At 34.5% G+C, this 21,673-nt stretch overlaps 1 protein-coding gene across 1 annotated transcript in view; it reads left to right on the top strand.

Moving 5' to 3' along the window:
* Positions 1–2,194: 2,194 nt before the first annotated feature.
* uif (sushi, von Willebrand factor type A, EGF and pentraxin domain-containing protein uif) overlaps positions 2,195–21,673 on the top strand; it is a 32,849-nt gene continuing 13,370 nt past the window's right edge. The window contains 4 exon segments of the mRNA XM_068284755.1: positions 2,195–2,234; positions 5,057–5,318; positions 14,477–14,618; positions 20,586–20,667. Coding sequence (XP_068140856.1) covers positions 14,504–14,618; positions 20,586–20,667 — 197 coding nt within the window. The 5' untranslated portion in view covers positions 2,195–2,234; positions 5,057–5,318; positions 14,477–14,503.

Genomic DNA, 21,673 nt, shown 5'->3' with positions numbered 1-21,673 from the left:
CCCTTAAACGATATGCTGCCGATGGACTCTGTCTAGTTAAAAGAGATTTCCACATTCCCAACTCAAAGAACACATTTTACCGAAAAGTATCCTTAAAAAAAAAAAAATATTTGTTTTTTCAACTCTGTCTCTACTGTTATTGTTTACTGTAAAATTTTCAAAATTTGATGGAAAAGTCACAACTTTCTCTGACCAATTTGGTGAGGTAGCAATTTCAAATTATTTATGTGCCTGCTATGTATGACTAAAGAACTCATTGCGCATGCGAGTCGTCGGAAAACATTGAAATGTGCTGCATAAGGGCAACCGCTTCCGGTTCTGTTGTCTGATTGTCACTCTCAATACTTGGACCTCTGGCGACTTCTTGGCAGGCGAAAATATACCTACATATAATTGACCCACACCTGTTTGACGGAGCGTAAAACGAAATGTTCTCATTACTTCGACATTAATGACATCACTATTTTGAGACCATCCCAATTTCAATTAGATCCATATTGACATAATTATATACCACCAGCTAAAAAAACATAATTATAAAAAGGTCGAAAAGGTCTTTCAAACTGCTGCAATTTCACACTCATTTCAGATCTTTCAGACTTACACTTAGACTTAGTCGGCCAGTTCCAACATTTTGAATATAAACTTGGGCATGTACTTTATACATTATGCATATTTTAGTTTGTGATAAGTTATAGAATCAAATGAAAGTTTAAGCCAAAATTTTAATTAATAATGTTTATATTAGTATGTAATTAAAGACTGTTTGAGTTTTTCCTTTTTAGGGCAAGTTAGTTAAAAACATTAGTTTTGAGGGTAATTGTGGTAAATCAAATTGAAAAATTTCTTGAAAATCTGAAAAACAAGAGCAAAACGAAAGAAACTCAGGAACTCGGATCCAGCGACCCCAAGTGTCCCAGAAAAGCTGTGTCCCAGAGCTACCAATTTTTTTAAAATACGATTTTATGACAAGAACAGAATTAAAAGGGCTTAAAGTTAATTTTGAAGAGAGTATTTCGGATATTTCTGTTTATATTTTTAAGCATTTTAACCAATCCTGTTTACAAAACTTCACCCAAAGCCTGGTTAGTTATAAGCCATATATCGAATCATAGTTATTTCTTTTGTTCGGCCAACTAAATTAGCATGGAAATAGACTAAAAAAACATATGTTTGTATAATTTTCTTATCGATTATAGTTCTGTTCTTAAGCATTTAGTAGACAAATCGTTGCCACTAACTTTTACCTTGAATTTCAGCACAATTCCAACCTTTGCAACATTTCATTGCTAAAAAAATGAATTTGTGTCCATTCTTGTTAATTTTTCATTTGTAAAACTCTTTTTGAAACTCTATTAAACTACAAATTAAATTTTGAATTTGTTATCTTGTTCTTAAGGCTAGACTAAAAATGCAAGTCAAAATGATCATGACCTGTGAGTTCTTTTCAAGTATGTGTAATGAGGTCTAATCAAGTAAAGGAAAGACTTTTAAGAACCATTAGAAACAAGATTGATTGACCTAACGCCGCCGTATAATTCAAGTGGCGTCGGAAAACTCGTTCATCTTATTAATCATAGTGAGTGTGCGCATGTGTGAGAGTGTGTGTGTGTGTGTGTGTGTGGGGGGGATAAACAATAAAAACAACTCATCATTCACTTCAAATTCGTGCACAGATCCCTTTAATTTTATTGCCCTTTTTGTAAACCTTATTTGTCTTGTCGGACAAACCCTTTTAGCAAGTTTCCCTTTGTGAGGCCAAGTTCGTTGCCTAATTCTTTCGTTTCATTTGAATAGCACAAGGAAAACCAAAGAGCAGCCATCATCAGTAGATTCCGCTTCCGCTTGGCATTTCGCACGTATACAGTATTTATGATCCAACCTGCAGAGTAAATATTTGAAAAACCCAACATAAAGGACACACATGCTTACAAGCAATTAGTTTTTACTGTTCCCAGGAAATGTGAGCAACCCAGTAAATGTCCTAATCCTGGCTTCTGGTCTAAGCCCAGGGGTTGCAACAGGTAAATTTTCGTATATTTGAATTCATGAGAACTACCAGGCCGCTGATTTTCGTTCAAGTCAACGGCTTTGAGTAAGATCGACAAAGGTCTTTTTCCTCTCAACTTTTTTGCCGGTAGGAAAAAGCTTGAAAGTCTCAGATCAGTTTGTGTTCAACTCTGGCGCGCTGTGGTCGTTTTTAGCTGCGGCAAACGGACAAAGTATCGATCACTGTATGTATCGTGGTGTGTGTGTGGGTTTGTGTATGTGTGTGTGTGTGAAAGCCGTTAAGAAGTCTGATAGCCAGCCAGCAACAAGAAAATCTGTAAAACGGGCACGTTAAGCCGTTTTTATTTTTCTTTTCTTTCATTTTTTTTCCTTCGGCTCTGCCTATTTCTCTTCTTTTGCCTTTTCTTGTACTTCTTGTTCACCTTTTTGGCTGGTATTCGGTATTGGTATATGTGTATATGTATCAGTGTGTGTGTGTGTGTGCGTGTGTATGTGTGGACTGAAACTTCAGGTGCAGATTGCTGCCGCGTTGATATTTTTCTTGAACAAGTTTTAGTCTGAGTTTGGCCTTCGTCTGGCATGGTACAGTAAACGCATTTTGTTTGACTACTCGTCGTCGGATCTAAACCATATTTTAGTGCATTTTTGTGGTGAATGTTGTTGCGAGCAAAACTGGATTTTATTCACTTGTGCCAAAAAACAAAATGAAACCAAAAAGAAACAACAAATTGTATAGGAAAACCTAAAAATAAAAACACAAAAATAAGGAAAAAGGATTTATGTGTAATAGAAAGCGCGTGCTCGTCGCCTATGTATGTGTGTATGTGTGTGTGCCATACGAGAAAACTGATCTTAAATAATATAGTTAAAAACTGCATTAAGTGAATTGTAAAAACTTAAAATAAACAACAAGAATGCAATCAACTTTAACAATTAAATCCAACAAATTATACAATCAATAAAACTGCAAGACAACTCACAGCACTTAAATATCACTTAACATTAAAAAATAATATTATTAAATATTTAAAGAAGACACTAATATTTTCTAGTATCAGAAATATATTTTTAGAAAACATCAAATGAACCAAGAACAAGAAAAAATCAACATACGTTGATGTGAATATTTATAAATAGAATTTATAGTCTTAGCAATGAATTTACAAATTTTTGCAGTCTTTTATTTATTTAAGTGCAAACTTAATTGCATACCGGTAAGCCACCGGTATGAACCGAAACTCATATGCTAACTAGCTTATCTCAGCAGTGTCATAATCCACTTGATTTAAATTTATTCAACTAACTTGATCACTGCATTAATAGAGCATTTATGCCAACTTATGTCAAACAAGTTGGTGAATTGATTACAATTTTTTGATGTTGTGTCATTTTTCCGTATTGTAACGCTCTGAAAATGACTTTTATTGGCTATTTCTAGCCAAGTTAGTTGGTTGAACTTCTATTTCTTTTGCTCTCCACTTTTTACGTTCCGCATCTCTTTTATAAACTCGCTCAGTTCTCTTCCTCTTTTTCTTTTTGCTTCTTTTTTTGTTTACCACTCCATTAACTTGGCTGTGCCTTTTGCACTTTAAGTTTCAACTGACATTAGAATACAAGTGGAATTACACATACTAGTACATAAACATGCATGTGTGTGTGTGTGTGTGTGTGTGTGTGTGTGTACTTCTTATGTAGGGAATAACATACTCATTTCACATGCCAGCTGCGCATTTACGCTCCCATTAACTGGGTAGAAATTACAAATATATGAAGAGAAGAGAACAAAAAAAATACAGAGGAAAACATATGAAAAGAATGGCAAAGGCAACATAAGAAATTAAAAACAAAGATATCTATATATACTTGCCAAAATATTGCAGCTTGCAGAGCCAAAAGTTTCAACATGTGCAACAAGCTCTTCTTTCGTTTTGGTTCATTTTCAAGTTTGTGTCTTAAGTCTTTTGTTTTTTAAGTCCATTTTTTATACCCTTGCAGAGGGTATTATAAAATTGGTCAGATGTTTGTAACGCACAGAAGGAGACGTTTCCGACCCCATAAAGTATATATATTCTTGATCAGCATGAGAAGCTAAGTCGATATAGCCATGTCCGTCTGTCCGTCTGTCCGTCGGTGCGTACGCGTTTTACTCAGCCATCTTAAGAGCTATCGGGATGAAATTTTTTTTGGGAGCTTTTTTTTACCCGGGTGAGATAAAGTATGAAAATCTTTGGGATCGGACTACTATATCATATAACTCTGGAACAAAAATTTTTGCAAAAATTGGAGTATCCCCATGAAATTTACCAATATAATAGAATTTGATATAAAATCTCAGATCCCAAAATTTGACCCTGATCGGATAAATAGAACACAAGTTACAGTCTATATAAATCGGTTCAATCGCTGCCGGCAGCTCTGCTTGCTGCCTACTACGTCATCATCAAATCAACAGAGCACATGCATACACACACAGACGCAACGCTACATAAACTGTATGTGTATGCGTGCGTTGCTTTGCTTAGGGAATGAGGGAAGAAGAAGAACAAATTGTACATAGTATGAAGAGTAAAATTGTTTTGTTTGTATATTAATGAATTGAGTTGCAGAAAACAAATTTTGAACATGTGAAATTATTATTGTCAAGGACTGCAAGGGTATATAAACTTCGGCATAGCCGAATTTAACTTCTTTGATATTTTTTTTACCAAATCGGATTGTTTTTTTTTTTTTTGTGTTGGTTCTGTTGATGTTTTACCTAATTAGCATAAATATCTTTTTCTGGTAAAAATCTCTCCCCATTTTTTTTCCTTAAGACTTCAAAGAGTTTCCAAATCGACGTGCTTGGACTCATCAAGTGGGAATTCTTAGTCAGCTCTTTCATTGCATGCATAATTAAATAGAAGTAGAAATAGAAAGACAAGCCTTAGAAGAACTTTAAATATATGTTTAGATATATCTTAGTGTGGATGTACATATATAGTCAGACGATCCATAAATTATATTTATGAACCTTTTGCCATTTCAACTTATCTCCCTCTCTTAATAGTGCAACATCGTTGACCTTGTCCATTAATTTATAATCTAAAATAACAACAAAACCAAAAAAGTTGCCATAAGACACAGCGGTTGTCACAAAAACGAAAGGAAGAAAAAAATAATAATAAAGTAAACAAAGAAAAAAGTTGTTGACTTCAAGGATAACCAGCTGACATGCCACATAAATTGGAATATTAAAGAAAACGACGGAAAAGTGGTAACGATACAAAACGAACTTATTTTCAACGTGTATCGAGCTGCATTTAAAAGAGGTAAGTTTTACATATATGGCCTACACTTAGAGAAATTCAAACATCAATGTTCTTTTTTTCGAACCAGCAAATTGATTTATTGTAATTTTAAATTTGCATTTCTTTTGCATGATATCATAAATTTGAAGAAAACATTATCGATTTTAATATGGCTGACATTATTCACGAATAACTTCGCTGAGAAACTATTACTCTTTTATGCCACACCCAAATCATGCCATTCATTTGCCGAGCTATACTTATATAGTGTATATATACATTGCGCAAATGTACGATTTGATTATATAGTAATAAACAATGGCATGCTTTCATTTTACCAGCCATTTGCCTATCATTATTAACTTAATTTCTTTCTTATTAAATTGTTTTTTTTTGTTGAATTGATTGATTTAAGATTGAGAAATAATGATTATTGTTGTTGTTGTTGTTGTTGCGGCTTTGACTCCATTTTTGTATAAGTAGCACAAGACAACAAAGAATAATTTCTTTTACTTTCTATTAAACAAAACACCGATACCACCGACTCTCTGACGGTCTGTCAGACATTCAGTGAGACAGTCTCGCCTTTGTTTGTCACACATATTCAATAAAGGCCAAGTTGAGTTCCAAGTTGAGACTCAAAAAGCGAGAGCTGCCACCAAACAGTTAACCTCAATTCTCAAGACGCAACGCTTGTTGTTGCTTAATAACAACAGCAACAACAACAGCAACAATAATAAAAAAGAAGCTACAAAAACAAAACTGTAGAAGTAGAAAAATTTCACTTCCAACTTAAAGTGAAAAGCAGAACAAATTTTGTCTTTGTCTCTCTGTCGCACTCACACACTTTTGCTGGCTCGCCCTCACTCGATCTTTCCCTCATAAGATCAGTTAACAAAAAAAAAAGTATATATATTTATTTGACTTTTTTTTTAGCAAGACAAATAAATATTCTTTGCTGTGTTTTTTTCTAGAAATTTTGTGGTTTTCTGCTTAAGATACTTTAAATAAATTTTATATACTTGTAAAACTTGTTTTAGACCGCATTTGAGTGTGCTTTATGGACCAAGTTTTTATTTGATTAGTCATAATTTGTATATTGGCATGCGAATCAAACGGAAGTTGTCAATGCAAAGTTCGTTGTCTAAGTCTTTTGTTTTGTTTAATGCAAAGTTTGCCTGCGGCAATGAAGTGTGTTGATTGATTGGTTCCAAGGGAATTTCGTTTCGATAGGGATGCAGGAGAGTAAGCCTTCGCATTGCGTAGGGTGGACCAACATTTAATCAACAAGATCAAAAAAGATTAAATTGAGCTCCTTTTTAAGTATCAAAAATATTTCTTAACCAACATCGGGTTACATTGAGTGAAATTGTAAACACAATATAGAAAATTTTCAAACACAAAGGAGTTAATCCAAATCCTTTGCCATCTTAATATCGAATTTCATTGGAATTGAAGTGAAAACATCAGAAAGTCATCTATATAAATCCACGAAAGTATCTAGAATCACGCATTGCAACAGTTTCAATTTGCCTGGCAGGTAGAACAAAAAGACAACCCAAAAAATCAATTTCAATTCATAAATATCAGGTAAAAGTCGGAAAATTCCTACCTGCTACCTGCAGAAGAGTCACAAGGCTTCATCAATAAAAATAGAAAAATTACCAATTGTCTTGGCTAGATTCCATTGAAATAGAAAAAGGCGTGCCGATGCCATGACTCAAAGTGATTAAAGTTGATTGGCATTTTTTTCTTGTCTTAGAGGGAGAGATAAATTTCGATTTTTAACGACATCTCATGTCTTGAGCTCATCATATATTATTATTTTGCCATTGCCAATAATTTTACACATTTTTATGTATTCTTTTTAATACATATAATTTTCCAATCAACAATTGCGTTTTTCTTGTCAATGAAAGTTTGGTTGCTTCCGCTTTGCCATCGGACAGTGAAAGTATCTTAATTCTGAAAGCTAAAAGAAATGGCTCAAGACAAGAGGGCAAATGAGGGGAAATATCAGCCTAATCATCTTGAAAAGTAGTTGACAATTTCATAACTTTTTAGCTACATGGGCGCTTTCACGGGCGCCATCTGCCATCAACTTGAAATCTTTCATCTGCCATCTATCTCCATGGCCGTCGATTAGCTACAATTGCCACAAATTTTCTTTTCTTTTTTTCTCGGTTTTCCATTATTTTTTTATTTTTAATTGTGAGAATTGTATGGCAACTCACAAAAAAAGGAAAAGTAGAGCTTATATGGAAAAAAGCACAAAAAACATTTGACGCTGTCATTGTCGACAATTGTTAAAAAAGAAACAAAAATGATTAAGCACTGACAGAGTGTAAGATTCACTTGGTTTATTAGCAATTCCGGCTTATACTATTTAACGAAACTTTCATAAAAAATATTTAATATATATTTTTTCTGGTTTACGATATTTTTTCATTTGTTACTTAAATTTATTGTCGATAATTTACTTATAGCTTTGAAATTTCCTTCTCTGCTTACAAAAGTTCATAATTTTCTGTATTAGTTTGAGTGTTCTTAGTCTCTAGGAATTCAAACTAAATCATTATCTCTCTGTCTCTCTCTCTCTCTCTATGAGGTTCTTACCACATTCGGGTCTAAAAAAGACATTAAGAAGTAGAAGTTTGATTTAGTTCTTTTATTTAGCTAACAAACTTTTGTTTTATTGATTTCCCATAGGACAAAATTGTATTTACCCTTCGGGCAGCATTCACTTTCAAGATCTTTTCGGACGGCATAAACTTCAAATAAAATGAGGAGAAAAAAAAAAAGAGAAACAATACACATGACTGGTTTACACGATCGTCTATACAAACAGATAATTCGCCCTCACATAACTTGACTCTTGACTTGTGTGTGCATATTTCTTTTAACCTGTTTTCTAACTATGTGTGTGTGTGTGTGTGTATGTGCGTGTACGTGTGTATATTTCTTTTATGTTTTCGTTTGCCTTTTGGCAGCCTTTTCGCTGCATTCTTGACGGGTCTCTGTGGAGTCTCTTGGCCGTCTCTTTGGCCAAGTGTTGAATTTCACAAACCAAACAAACAAAAGAGCCAAAAACTAATACTTTTGCATTCTTCTTTTTAGATATTTCCAATGCGTTTGTTACATACAAGTTATTTGGAAATTTTATTGTTAATTTGAAACTTAATATTATTTCCTTATAATTAGTTGTAGTTTTAATAGGTTTATGGCTTTATTTGTTGAAAAATAATTGCTTTACGGACGCGTCTAGTGTTTCAGATGCCGCCGACTTCAATTTTTAGTACTTATGTAAATGTATGGGTGGGCGGTTTAACGTCTGAAAGGGGTGCGGCAGCATTGGCTCCATTATGGCATATTTTAGCATTTCAACCACTTTTCTTCGTCTTCTTTCAACATTTTTTGAACCAGTTTTTCACTTAAGTCTTGTATTTTTTTTTTTTTTTAAGTTACAAAATCATAAAGCAAAGCGCAAAAACTTTTTCTTGTCTATTTACAAATTAAACATTAATTGCACTCGAGACTCTCTGCCCGCTAGTCCCCCACAGTCATACACATATACGAACATATAAATACATACATAAGTACATTATAAATGTACATATTGCCCGCACATTTGTGAAAGCGTTTGGCTAGTAGAAATCACTTGACCATTTGGGTGGTTGCTCTTTTAGTTGCCCAGCTTTCGACGGCTTTGGTACATGATAAACAAACCCCTTAATGTAATGGAAAAGCATATTAGATGAGGGACTAAAGTGATAGCCATGACAATGTCAATATAAAGTTTTAACAGTGCCACTTTTAATTTCTAGACCAAAGTAAAACCGCAACCTTCAAAAATCTCATAAAATCTAGTCCGAAAAAAAGTTATTTAAAACCAAAACTCATTCCCAATCTCCAATATCTCCATCACACAAGCCACAACCGCTTTTATGGCAACCCAAATACCAAGCATTCAAAAAAAAAAAAAAAAAAACAACAACAACAACACAAAATAAATTGTACATGCCACAATCTTTGTAACTAGTTCAATGGGTCTGCGCCATGGAGAGTTGATCCAGCTGGTTTTTGCCTGCCGCTTGGAGTTGGAACTGTTGCCCGGCTGCCCGGTTACCTTCCTACTACCTGAGCCACCAAATTAAACCCCAACCAGAGATCAATAACACAAATACAACACCGAAGAAAATAACAAGAAAAAAACAACAACCAAGCCGCCACGCCACAGAAATGATATCACGAAGCCAAGAATATAAATTTGCATAAAAATCTGGTTTCTTTCCCTAACAGACATTGTTGGGTCAGGAGAATAAACAAAAAAAAAAAAAAAAAAAACAAATTTATGAATATTAAACTGATTGGATTATAAGTGTTAAATGAGAGTGAGTCTGATAGCCGCTTAAGAAAATAAACCGGAGTCGTTGATTTGGTTAAGAACTAAGAAGAAACTCAAAGAATATTTTATCGAAAGAACTTAAAAACTTCTAAAAGCTAATTAAATGTTTGAATTTTTCACGGAATTTATTTCTTAATACTTTTTTACAATGCAACAGAATATATTATTTCTTTATGTTATTGTAATAGATTTAGACATGATCTCATGTGAAGACATGACATAATCAATCACAAGAATCCAAAAAAAAACTTACTTTCAAAAATACACAACCGATTTTCAAAAATCTAATCTAAGCATAAATAATTGATGGTTCTAGAAAAAAAAAGAGTATTAATAATTTTATTCATGCTTAAGTAAAGTCCATTCCAAAATTAAAGTCTTTCGAAAGGTCTCACTACTTTCAATTAATACCAACAATTTCTCTACACAAAATCGATTTGACTTTTGATCCCCCACATTATGGCCCTGCTAATTTGCAGTTGCCGGTGGATACCAGCTAACCCAATTTGTGAAACCGTCATTACAGCCAATTGACCTTCAAGCCTTAAATGTAAGTAAGGAAAATAACAAAAAATCAAAGTAAAATAATATTTGGTCATTAGATCGCCAGACAACGCCATAAGCAAAAACAAAAACCGAAACAAGTTTGCAACTCCTAAAACTCCATCTGTGTGGCCAGCAAAAAAAAAAAAAGCCTAAAAAACCTAAGCACTCTCTCGGACAAGTGTACAAGTGAAAGTTCAGTTCGGTGTTATTTTTTCCCCTCACATTTGGTGATGATGGAAAAACTCTGCAAAGCTGCCAATGCGAATTGGAAATGGAAAACTAAACATGCGCACCATAAAAGGCATGCGCAAACTGCAACTGCAACAAGCAACAGCAGCATCAGCCACAATGGCAAGCAACAAGCAGCAAAAAGTTCAAACAACAAAATTATTTACCAGTTGACTTTTACCATTTTGTATCTGTCTAGCAAAGTTTAGTCATCTTTTTTCGTATTTATTTCTTAATTTTTTTTTTTTTTTTTTTTGTTAAATGTCGAAGGTGCCATCAATAACGACCGGTTTTTATTCATTTTTTTTGACTTACGCTATATTTGTTTTTGCTTTGCATATTTGAATATTGATTGACTCTGTATGAGTTTTCCACTTAGATTGCAACACCAACGAAAAGAGGAAAGAAAACCCTAAAAAAAACAAGGGCTCCCTCTTTTGATCAAGTCTTTTGTTCTTTGTTTGCGCAAAAGATCGTTATGGCTGATGTTAATGTGATGGTTTGTCAAGTTTGTTGCCTAAGTCTTTTGTTATGTCTTATGCAGCAGAGGGCAAAAGGGCTTGAGATAAAACTTCTCAATTTCAACCGGTTGTGTATTAGTTTTTAATTATGAAAATAATAATGTATGTGGAGGACTTTCAAAGGATCTGTTCGCTTGTAAATTTATCTCATGTTTCTTAGGATAGCGAGTCAAATATATAAAAACATTTCCTCATCAAAATAAATGTTCATTTAAAGATCAGTGTCATATACACAAATGTTTAATGCTAAACCGAAGACTTCCAAAGATTTTGGATTACGCAAAGAGTTAACTTCCCATGGCCCCGTCGTGTCAGCTATTTTCATGCAAATCATAAGCTAATCTGTCGACATAAAGGCGTATAAAATGAAGAAATGTATGTATATACTTAAAGGCATAATCAAAAGTCAAATCAATGGCCAATAAACTTCAAACCTTTCACTCTCGTCTGGGGCGTTTTATTTGTTTGCTAAATACGTTTTAAGCATACGTCTACCATCTGCCTCATCTCTTCGGCTACGCCATCTGTTTCGTTGTGTATTAGCATAGAAAATATTTGCATATTGCACATTTTGCATTTAGTTGAATTTTGAATTCACTTCACTGGCAGACAGTCAGATCGTTCGGTACCTTTTGGAGTATTTCGTCTATGCCTTTTGGCTTAGTTCGTGCTTTTGGTTGTCGTGTTGCGGTTGATGACTATTCAGTTCATTAGCCATGATGATTATATAAGCAGCTTTGGAGCCAAAATATTTGCCAGGGTGTTGACTTCTAACTGACCGATAATCGTATTTAGCCGCAAGGATAGTTTAGAATAATAAAGAAATTATGCAAAATGACAGAAAACTTTTGGTTAATTTTACTGTTAGCAACAATTTAAGCCAATTATTTTAGCTGGAATTTCCATTTGTTTGTTTTCTTTTTGTTTTTGGCAAAATATCAGCACTCAAATTAATGTCAATGTTGAAATAGCCTTCAGTGGGTTTCAATAATTAACAGTTTGTTTTTTTAATTTTGTGTTTAGTTTAATGACAAAGCCATATTTGGTTACGCCCACACAAAGCTCTTCCCGTGTGTTTTTAACTCTTTAGTCTGTGAGCACAAACAAAAACAGAGAGAAAAGATTAGAGACTTACTCTATTATAGGTCTATATAAGTTTTGGCGCCTTCCCGTGACTACCTGTGACTACTGCCTGAGACTTGACTTGTTTAAACTGTCTAAACAATGGGCTAAAAAGCACCCACACATATGAACTCAAATATTTGGACACCAACAACAATGCAAGCGCAAAGTTAACTCTAGCCAACAAGTTTGTTTATGCCAATGTTTTTTTTTTTTTTGTTTCTGGGCCAAGCCGCATAGTCAACTAATTGCAACAACAACCGGCAGCAGAGAGACACCAGCTGGGCAAGTCGCAAAAATGTGGTTTGGCTGCCGCAGCTGTGCCTGTGGAAAATCGACAACAAACAAGAAAAACATGAAGAAAATTGCCAACAGTTTTCTGATTTTCTGCCAGACGCATACAAAATCGCAAAATTTATATTCAAAAAAATGCGAAAAAAGTTAAGAAAATTTGCAAACCTATTGCATAATTCAAAGTAAAATTAAAAAGGCGTACAACGCCCTTTTATACAATAATTAAATCTACTTAATTAATGTGCTGGTGGTGGTGGTGCTGATGCTAGCTAGCGGTTGTATGGCGGTGGTGCGTGCATTGTCTACTTGTAAATTATTATTACTTTTTTTTTTTGGCTTTCAATAAGAGTCGCCGCTTTTGAACTTAATCAGCGGAGGAAAAAATATACAAAAAAGAAAAAGGTTATCTAATATTTTAGCCTGTTTGCAATTTTTACCAGTTTCCCTTCCACTCCCCGTCTCTACACTATCCCACGTTACCACTTTCAAACCGTTTGACGTTTGCCTAAGCCGAGATTTAAATTGTTTGCTGTTTGCAATGGGTTTTCTAAAGACAATTTGCGGAAGTTGTTAATGGATCTTGGACGTTTCATATTACACTTTTTGTTGCAATAGACAGTCATCTGGAGGTCTGCCAATATGAAACTGCCTTATGATAAACAAAAGATTTAGGCAACGAACTTGATTAAAGATAAGCTAAACGGTGAAAATACCTAAAAAGTTATAATCTCGTAGAAATAAACAGTTGGGAAATCCACTTTAACTGATTACTTTTCTATGGTGTAGTAGAATCGAAATACGTAAAACATTATATATTTTTCAAATCATTCAAATGATGCCTTATGTAATTAAGTTATATATTTCATTTATTGATTTGTTGTCTGTCTGTTTGATTGTTAGTTGTCTGTACTTAGTACTTCAAAAGCCTCCCCACAGCTTAAGCTAAAGTTGTCTCAGCTTTTGTTTTTTTTTTTTTTGTGTTTTTTCTTTTTTTCATGAACTCAATCACATTTCACCTCATTTAACAAAAGTCAAGCGCATTTGGTTTAGATATTCATTAAATTACGTACTCTCGATTCCACTTAAAAGACAAAGTTTGAGGCATTGTTGTCATAAATCACGAATGCGTGTCTATTTTCGAAGTCACTCGGATTTGGAGTTTATTTTTGTCTCATTGTTAAATGCCCAGTCTGAGATACAGATTTCTATGCCTGTGTATTAGTGCCTTTTCATTCATATTCAAAAGTGAAATATATATGTACAGTGTACACACATGTCAGAGTGTTGGTATATAGTCTGGGGTCTCTAGTAAACCAAGATCGAGGCGCAAGGTTGCCGTTATTGTCGAGTAATTATACCCAAGCTAACTAACACTAAGTTCATTTTATTATGTGTTTGTTTGCATGGCTTAACTTGTTTAGAGACAAGTTTTGTATATAAAGTTTGAAGGTGTTTGGTTAGTAAAATGATATTGATTTGGAACGGTGTTAGCTTCTTGATCTAACAGACAGGCAAATTCGTATTATGACTAAGAAAGTTAAGTAATATGGTTATAGATCTCATCCTACAACATTTAAAGTCAGCCATGCTGTTTTTTCTATATATATTTTAAATTCATTCTTACGAAATGAAGATAAATGATATCACAGATAAGCAATTTCCTTTCAAAAAAGTTTATATGGTATATTGAATGCATTAACGATTTCAACAAGCTTAAAACCAAATATAAATACGAATTCTTGTGGTTTCTATAAACTTGATAAACTTTCTAAACCGCATTCACTAAATCGTCTTGCCACAATCAACTAGAAGAGAAGGAAAAACACGTGCTTAACTTAAAGCTTTGGCTGGAGGTTATGTCTGAGTCAGTTATGAATAATTTGCTAATCATTTATTTAGATAAACGAAATTCAAATCGATGTCATGTGTACCAGTGTGAGGTGTGAATGACGCGAACTGGTTTTTGGCGTTTTTATTTGGAAATTATTTTCAAGATTATTTATCAGAATGAACACAAACAGAAATTTCTCACTCTCTCTCTCTCTTTTTTCTATCTTTTGCAGAACTTTAAGTGGCTTTAAGTCGGCAACATGAACAAATCGACGGCAGCCAATTCGCATTGGCTGGCCGCTTTGCTGGTGTCTTTGCTGTTATTTTGTCTGATCCAAACAATTACAGCCGACGAGGCGTTTTCGTGTCCAAATGGTAAGTTGCCGGGATTGTTAACTATACCCCGAATACATTAAACTTGAATTTAAATTGCATTCGAAATCTGAAAATGAAACAAAAAGCTAAAACACGTGCGTGGCCGTAGCAGGTGTGGCCCGATTTGCACATAAATCAAAAGCGTATATAATGATAATTATATAGAAAAACCCAGCACACACATAGATAAATACATAAATAATTTCGAATGCCTTTGATTTCCGTCGCTTTTGGCTCTTTAGGTGCGTTTAAATGCATTGCAATTATGTCTTAAAAATATTTTACACTTAATAGTTCTTCGTGGTTCTAATAGATGCATTTAATTGAGCGCTTTTAATGGGTTTCTAAATGGTATGCGGACAGTTTCCGGTTCGAAAGGAAAAATAAAACTAATTGAAATGTCTACTTAACTTGAATCAAATTATGTTTCTATGTAAGAGTAAATGGGTGAAAATATCTTTAAGATTTTGATTTATACAAGTTATTAAATTAATCGGTTGACTGAACGATCTTTCTAATCATATTCAAAGAGATATATTTGGAACAATCCAAGAGCAGATCTTAGAATGTTAACTCTAAGATTTAGGCATAGCTAAGAGATAAAACATGATCAAATTTTGACCACTGCAAATGTCAAAGAGACTTAAAAGCATCTCAACTTAATTTGTTTAATCGCCGGAGGGTTTGAGATTTGTTGGACATTATAATACCATTAGCATAACATTCATGACGTTAATAAAAACGACTCGATTTTAGCCCATATCGGTGTCAATTTGAATTATTAACACCCATCAATAAGAAAAAAAGCACAAGAACTGCAATAACTGCCAACAGTTTGGCCTATTTTTTTTTATTAATGCCACTCACCTGCACAACCTGACTTGCATATGAAAACAAAACACCGACTGCAACAACAACAACAAAAATCGACAAAAAAATGTACAACGTAATGAAAAAATATTAAAAGACTTAGGCAACGAACTTGTTTTTGGTATGAATGTATGTAAATGGGTGTGTGTGTGTTGTGTAAGTATGTATGGGTGTGTGTGTATGTGTGGCGCGAGTGTTAATCAGCACAGCAAACTGCAGCTAGTTAAGATGGTAGCTATGCCAACAAGTGGCACAACAGGTAAGACAGGAGGCGGCAATAGCCGCAGAGTTAGTCAGTCAGTCAGTCAGGCAAACCTGGTTGGTTTGGCATTAACCAACAACAACCGTTAAGAAATCTCGTTTCAAAGCGCTTTAAGTTTTTCTTTCTACAGCAATTCCTCAACTATCCCCTCTCGATTCTTGCACCCAATGACGCCCCATGGCCATACATATATGTTGAGTTGGAACTCTGCTTTTTTTGTTGGAACAATTCTGTTGCTTTGAGCCGTATTTGGTGATGGGCTTGGGTGGTGGTGTGCAGGGGCAATAAAGAAAAAGGTAACCTGTTCTGGCATATGTAATAACCGTTATGGCGGCAGTTGTAGGTGGCAGGTCCGAAGACTTCAACATGCTTTCAACATTATGTATATTGATCGATTGGTTTTGGAACATTACTTCCGTCATATTTCTTTGTTTCTGTTGCCCAAAGTTGTTTGCCAGGTTGTTCAAAAGAATTTTTATGACTAAAGTGTGCGATATGATTATGATAAAAGCATAAAAGGCTGAACTGGCTATACAATCGGTTTAATGACCATCGAACTCCAGTTAAGATAAGATCGTTTATATTAGTTGCTCGCAAGGGGTATGGTAAATTATAATAAATGATATTGACTTCTCATTGAGGAAATTGCCTGTTACACAAAGTTCAGCATTATGTTCTTAACAAAGTTCGAAGTAAACTCAAAGTCATTCATTGTCAGTCACAGTCAGCAGCAAATACAGCATGAAATTAACATAATGAACTGGATAATGAAAGTTATAATGATATACAAATGTAGATACATACACAAGAAAGAAAACCAGAAACCAGAGAATAAATATCTTCTACGTCTTGCTTCATTTCGTAAACCGAAAATGGAGAAAATTAAATGTTGTATCTACCGGTTAAAAATTACGTCTAACTGTAAATACCTTAAATTGATAAACTCCAACTTGACCGACAAGTAAATAGCTGAAAGCGGCAGAAGCATCAGCATCTACCTGGACGGGTCCGTCACAAAGAGAACGATGGCAACTACTGCCACATTTTTGGACACGCTTGAGTAAATGCCAAGAGGCTACAGCTAATTAAATGAACATCTCTCAGAGTTCTACGATTCCACTTTTCTTTGCTGCTTCTACGCAATACTCTGTGTGTACACTGAAAGAAAAAAGGGTGAACAATATTACAGTTTTCTGGGTCAGAACACAAGTGATTTATGAGCAAAACCTCTGTGTGATGCCATTCTCTAACACATATGAAGAATTTTGTGATAAGTTGTATTTGGTATTATTTATGATTTTGATGGTCTTTAGTTAATCACAAAGCGTAAAAATAAGCGTGCGCTTAAGCAAATTAAGCACAATTTGTTATTAAGTGAGGTGTCTTATGGTTTTCAAAGGGAAGTCAACGCTTTTCCACTTGACTGACTGCGGTGTGAACATGACGGCTTAGGCCAAAACCTAATAACCATTAAACCAAGTTGAATGTACCTACTTCTTGTTTACAGCTTTCTACGCACTTGCGAAATAAAGATCTCTTCTTAGTTAGATCTTTCTTTGACTACTTTTGTCTAGTAGATTTCATGGCAGATATAAATTCTCGAAATGCATGGTGGAATGGGGTTAACAAAATGAGCTAAACTTGGTTTGAAATAAAGAAAGATTTATTGCATTTGTGAAACTAACCCGAAAAAGAACTCAGCGCAAAAACGCAGTTTTCACTTTTTTCTATGCCACAAAAACAAGATGAAAACAAAAAATAAAAAAAATACTGAAAAGAATTATGCTATGTTGGTAATTAAATTTACGTAGATTTCAAAATGAACAACTGGGTAAGGTACTTTTTTTTTTTGGGTTAGCATACATAGAATTGAGATTTGGGGTAAATGGGTCATGGACTGATGTAGTCTTGCAAAAGCTTAGCTTAAAGAATGTACATAGATTAACGAAAAATAAAAAAATACTTTTAACTGCTTTTTCAGTTCTTATACATTAGTTCGCATCGTTTCTTAAGCAGTTGCTAAAGTTTCTCACAGCTTGGGCATATGGGAAACTAGTTCAAGTGTTTAAACCAATTGACTGTTCATATTAAACCTTTGATAAATTGCCAAGTCACCACAAAATCTTTGCCATTTTGTTTCCACTTTGCTGATGGAAACTACATACTTATATATCCAACTATATGTTTGTATACATTTTCCCAGTCTTATATACTTTTAAAGTGCATAACTTTACGTAAGAAATTCTCACATTATTAATTTTATATTGTATTCACAAGATATTGTATGCTGCAACCCAACAGACTTGGGTATAGAGCCAGGCTAACAAATTAGAGTGAACCTTAACAATTTTGCAGCTGCAAATGAAAAAATACAAAACTTTGTTCAGTCAATATGTGACAAAAAACAGGTGAGAAAAAAATGGACAAACTTCCTGAACAAGAATTTGAAATATGTGGAACAATTCAATAAAGCAGCCAACAGACATGCAAATTAATGCAAAACAGCCAAAGAAAGAACACAAAGTGAGCCAAGTAAAGTCGAAAACCGGCTAACCTTGTCCAGTTTGCTTGCTGCACCCAAAGCAAAACAACAAAAAGATACCAAAAGAATTTCCAAGCCATTGGCAGTTACGTGGCTTTAATTGCTCAACATCGACAAGTAAAAGCCAAGTCTTGACTGTCATGGTGACACACACACACAGCCATAGAGTGGGAGTTGGAAGAAGAGAAGCCAGTGATTCCCATTAAAAACAATTACATGAGATTCTTTATACAATATGGTTGCCATTCAGGTTGTGATTCTCCACTTCCAATTCAAGTACGGCAATTGAGCCGAAAACGTTGATAGCCAATCTCCTAAGTGGAACATTGTACGGTTATTGGTTTTGGCATGGTGGGGATGGATGGGGGCATAGCTAAAATTAAATACAAATTGTTGCGGTAAATAGGTAACAAATAAATCAAATTGAAATTGTGGCAAATAGCGGTTATACAGTTAGATACACAAAATAACTGACCAAACCAAATTGGGCGCATTTGCCAACAATAGAAAAAGTCGGTAATGGTAATGAGGATGGTCAACAACGTGAGGCTGAAAGTTGAAAGATAAACTCAGTTCAGTCAAATTAGTGATCTGTCTTCCTCACCCATCAACTTACTGATTGAGACATACGAAAAAACATAGAAAATAGAGTTATAGCTTTTTATCATCAGGTTGCAGTTGAAGGCTGCAGAATTATTATTACATTACTTTTTTGGTCTGTAAGTTTAATGAATTTTAGGCTCAAGTACACATAACTTTTTTGTCTTACATAGTATTTGGTTATGGTTGGTATGACCTTATGAGTCAAGTTAAAGCTCAAGTAAATTGCAATTTGTCTCTTAAGTTTCAAAAGTTTATGGACTTTCGGTAATTAGTTAAAGATTATATAAAAATTTTATATGAAAAACATAAAATAGTTGTCATATTTAACGACATCTTTCATTCATGTGAAATCCATCAACTTTTTTTTTTACATTATCGTTTGAGAAATCTTTAATTACCAGTTGGGAGTTATTAATTCGATTTGAAACTGAATTTGATGCGGAAATCGTGAAAGTCCATGCCAAATAGCAACTTACTCCATACCACTCCTTCAAAACAATCTGAGTCCATGTTTGAGCTTTAATTTTAAAGTGGAACCAACTAAAGCAAATCTGTAACAACTTGCCGACCCAAACCACCAAATGGACATCTCCCAAAAGCGGGCCTTTCTTTTTAAGTTGGCGCGTGCTTGTGCACATGAAAATTGTTTAAATAGTTTTGCTCGTTTTAGTGTTTTTTCCCCCATTTCCATTGCAAATATAAGAAAAAACTCTTTCTCTGTGCAGCACATTTTAGTCGATTTGATTTTAAATGAAAGCTGTCAATCAGGCTGACAAAAAGGCGGGTTTTTGTCTCTCTTCAAGTCCGTGTGGCAAAACTTTCCCATTTTACCAGAAAAACCCATATAGCATATAGAAACGTTTGAGAGGAAAATGAAAGCGCTAACAACTACAAAACAACAATTTGTAATTAAAATATTTCTACTTTAGTTTCTATAACTTAATTAAGTTCTGATTCTTAATGGACAGAAACGGACTCAACTCGTTCAGTTCAAGTGTTTTTATTTTGGAAAAGAATTCATTAATAAAGAAAATTTTATTATCTTTTGGCTATCAGTGTAAGGCCTTCCCGTTCTGAGTCCGCCCCTGAGTTATGCCTCATGTGTCGCATACCTGACATAGAAAGTCCAAGCCAAAGAATATAAATTATGCAAAACAAGTTGCTTTTTATTGGGGTCATCTTATACCAAACAAGATCTCAGTGGGTAATCGGAGATATTCATTCAAAATGCTGGTAAATTAATTATAAAGAATTAACTGAAACTGATGACTAAAAGAGGATTATGGCTAACAAATATTTGTTTACTTATCACCAACTCATTTAGAAAGACTAGAAATATTCTACAAGAAATTGCTGTCTCTGTCTGTCATGGGCTGAACACTTTTGTTAGAAACCCACTTTTAAAATGTTGTTTAATCGTTTTTCATTAAAGCCATCATAATCGTAAGGTTAATTTCATGCCAAATTGGTTTGTAGTGATCGTAAAGAAGCATAACATAATATCTTCATAAGGCATCTGCCAACCAGTTCTTTTCATATGGAAAGTTGCTAATCAAGACTTAAATGTTGAGAAAGTCAATTAAAAGAGATGGGGAGAGAGAGAGAGAGAATGATGGAGGAGACATTTAACAATTAATCATATATCTATGTGACCTTGTCTAATATATTATTTTCATCTGATTTCTTACAGGTTGGGAACTGCGCGGCTTAAATTGTTATAAATATTTTAACATTAAACATTCGTGGGAGAAAAGCGCCGAACTGTGTCGAAGGTGAGTGGAATCATAGGTCCATAACTATATGATAATTTCGCAGTGATAATTTTTGTGTTTCTTATTTGAATTTCGGTGTTAGTAGAGGAAATTAGTAGAAGGCGTAGAGAATAGTCATGGACTCACTATACATAAATGGTAACACAAAATTGGATCTACAGCTGAACGCTTGACCAACTCAACCCCCTACCTGACTACCTGTTTTGTTCTTGGTAGATGGTTGAATGGTTAGAAACGTATATATGGGTACATACTTGTATCTGTCTATGTACTTTATGTACTTGTTCCAGCAAATTGCCGTTACAACACCGCATTGCATTTCCGTTTGCTGACAGTTAACTGTCAATGCCAAAACCGAGACCAAAACGTTGATGTGGTCGTGATTGTGTGGATGTTGACGTCGGCATCGACAGAGACAGAGGCTAAAACCGAGACGTTGCTGACCAACTTTGAAATTGTCTTTCAAGCCTGACTGGGCGCGGGCTATCAATAAGCCAAATCGATCGATCGAACTGCATGAATCATAATTTTTGTCTTCTTCGTGTTTCTTTCAACTTTACTTGAACCGCCATTCGAGCGAAAAGAAAGTTGGAAAAAAGCTTCCGGCGTTCCTGATTCGGTTCGTGTTGTGTCTCTGAGTGCATGTGTGTGTGTGTGTGTTTTTTGGGTGTTAACCAGCATGGTGTTGACCCAAATACTTGTGAACCTGCTTCATTGAATTCCAATATGCATTGATATAAAATTGAGAGTGTTTGTTTTTTCTTCTTGGATATATCATTTATTTTCTTCTTCCAATCTTTTAATGAGCGTGAGAATCTCAATCTGACAGAGAGGGGTGAAAGTTGAAAACTTAAAGCGTAAATTTGAAATAAATTTTATTTAATAAACTCATTGGAGCTTATAGAGCCATCTCCAGCTAGCTAGCCTGGCATACATATGTCAATGCCCTACGCAATTTCTCTTCGCAATTCAGTGTTAAATGGCAAATTACATATGCCTGGCACAT

Source organism: Drosophila tropicalis, unplaced genomic scaffold, assembly GCF_018151085.1.
Source record: "Drosophila tropicalis isolate 14030-0801.00 unplaced genomic scaffold, ASM1815108v1 contig_393, whole genome shotgun sequence".
In the NCBI taxonomy this organism is placed as follows: domain Eukaryota; kingdom Metazoa; phylum Arthropoda; class Insecta; order Diptera; family Drosophilidae; genus Drosophila; species Drosophila tropicalis.
The sequence above is the reverse complement of the archived record's forward strand: the minus strand, read 5'-3'. Positions and strand labels throughout refer to the sequence as shown.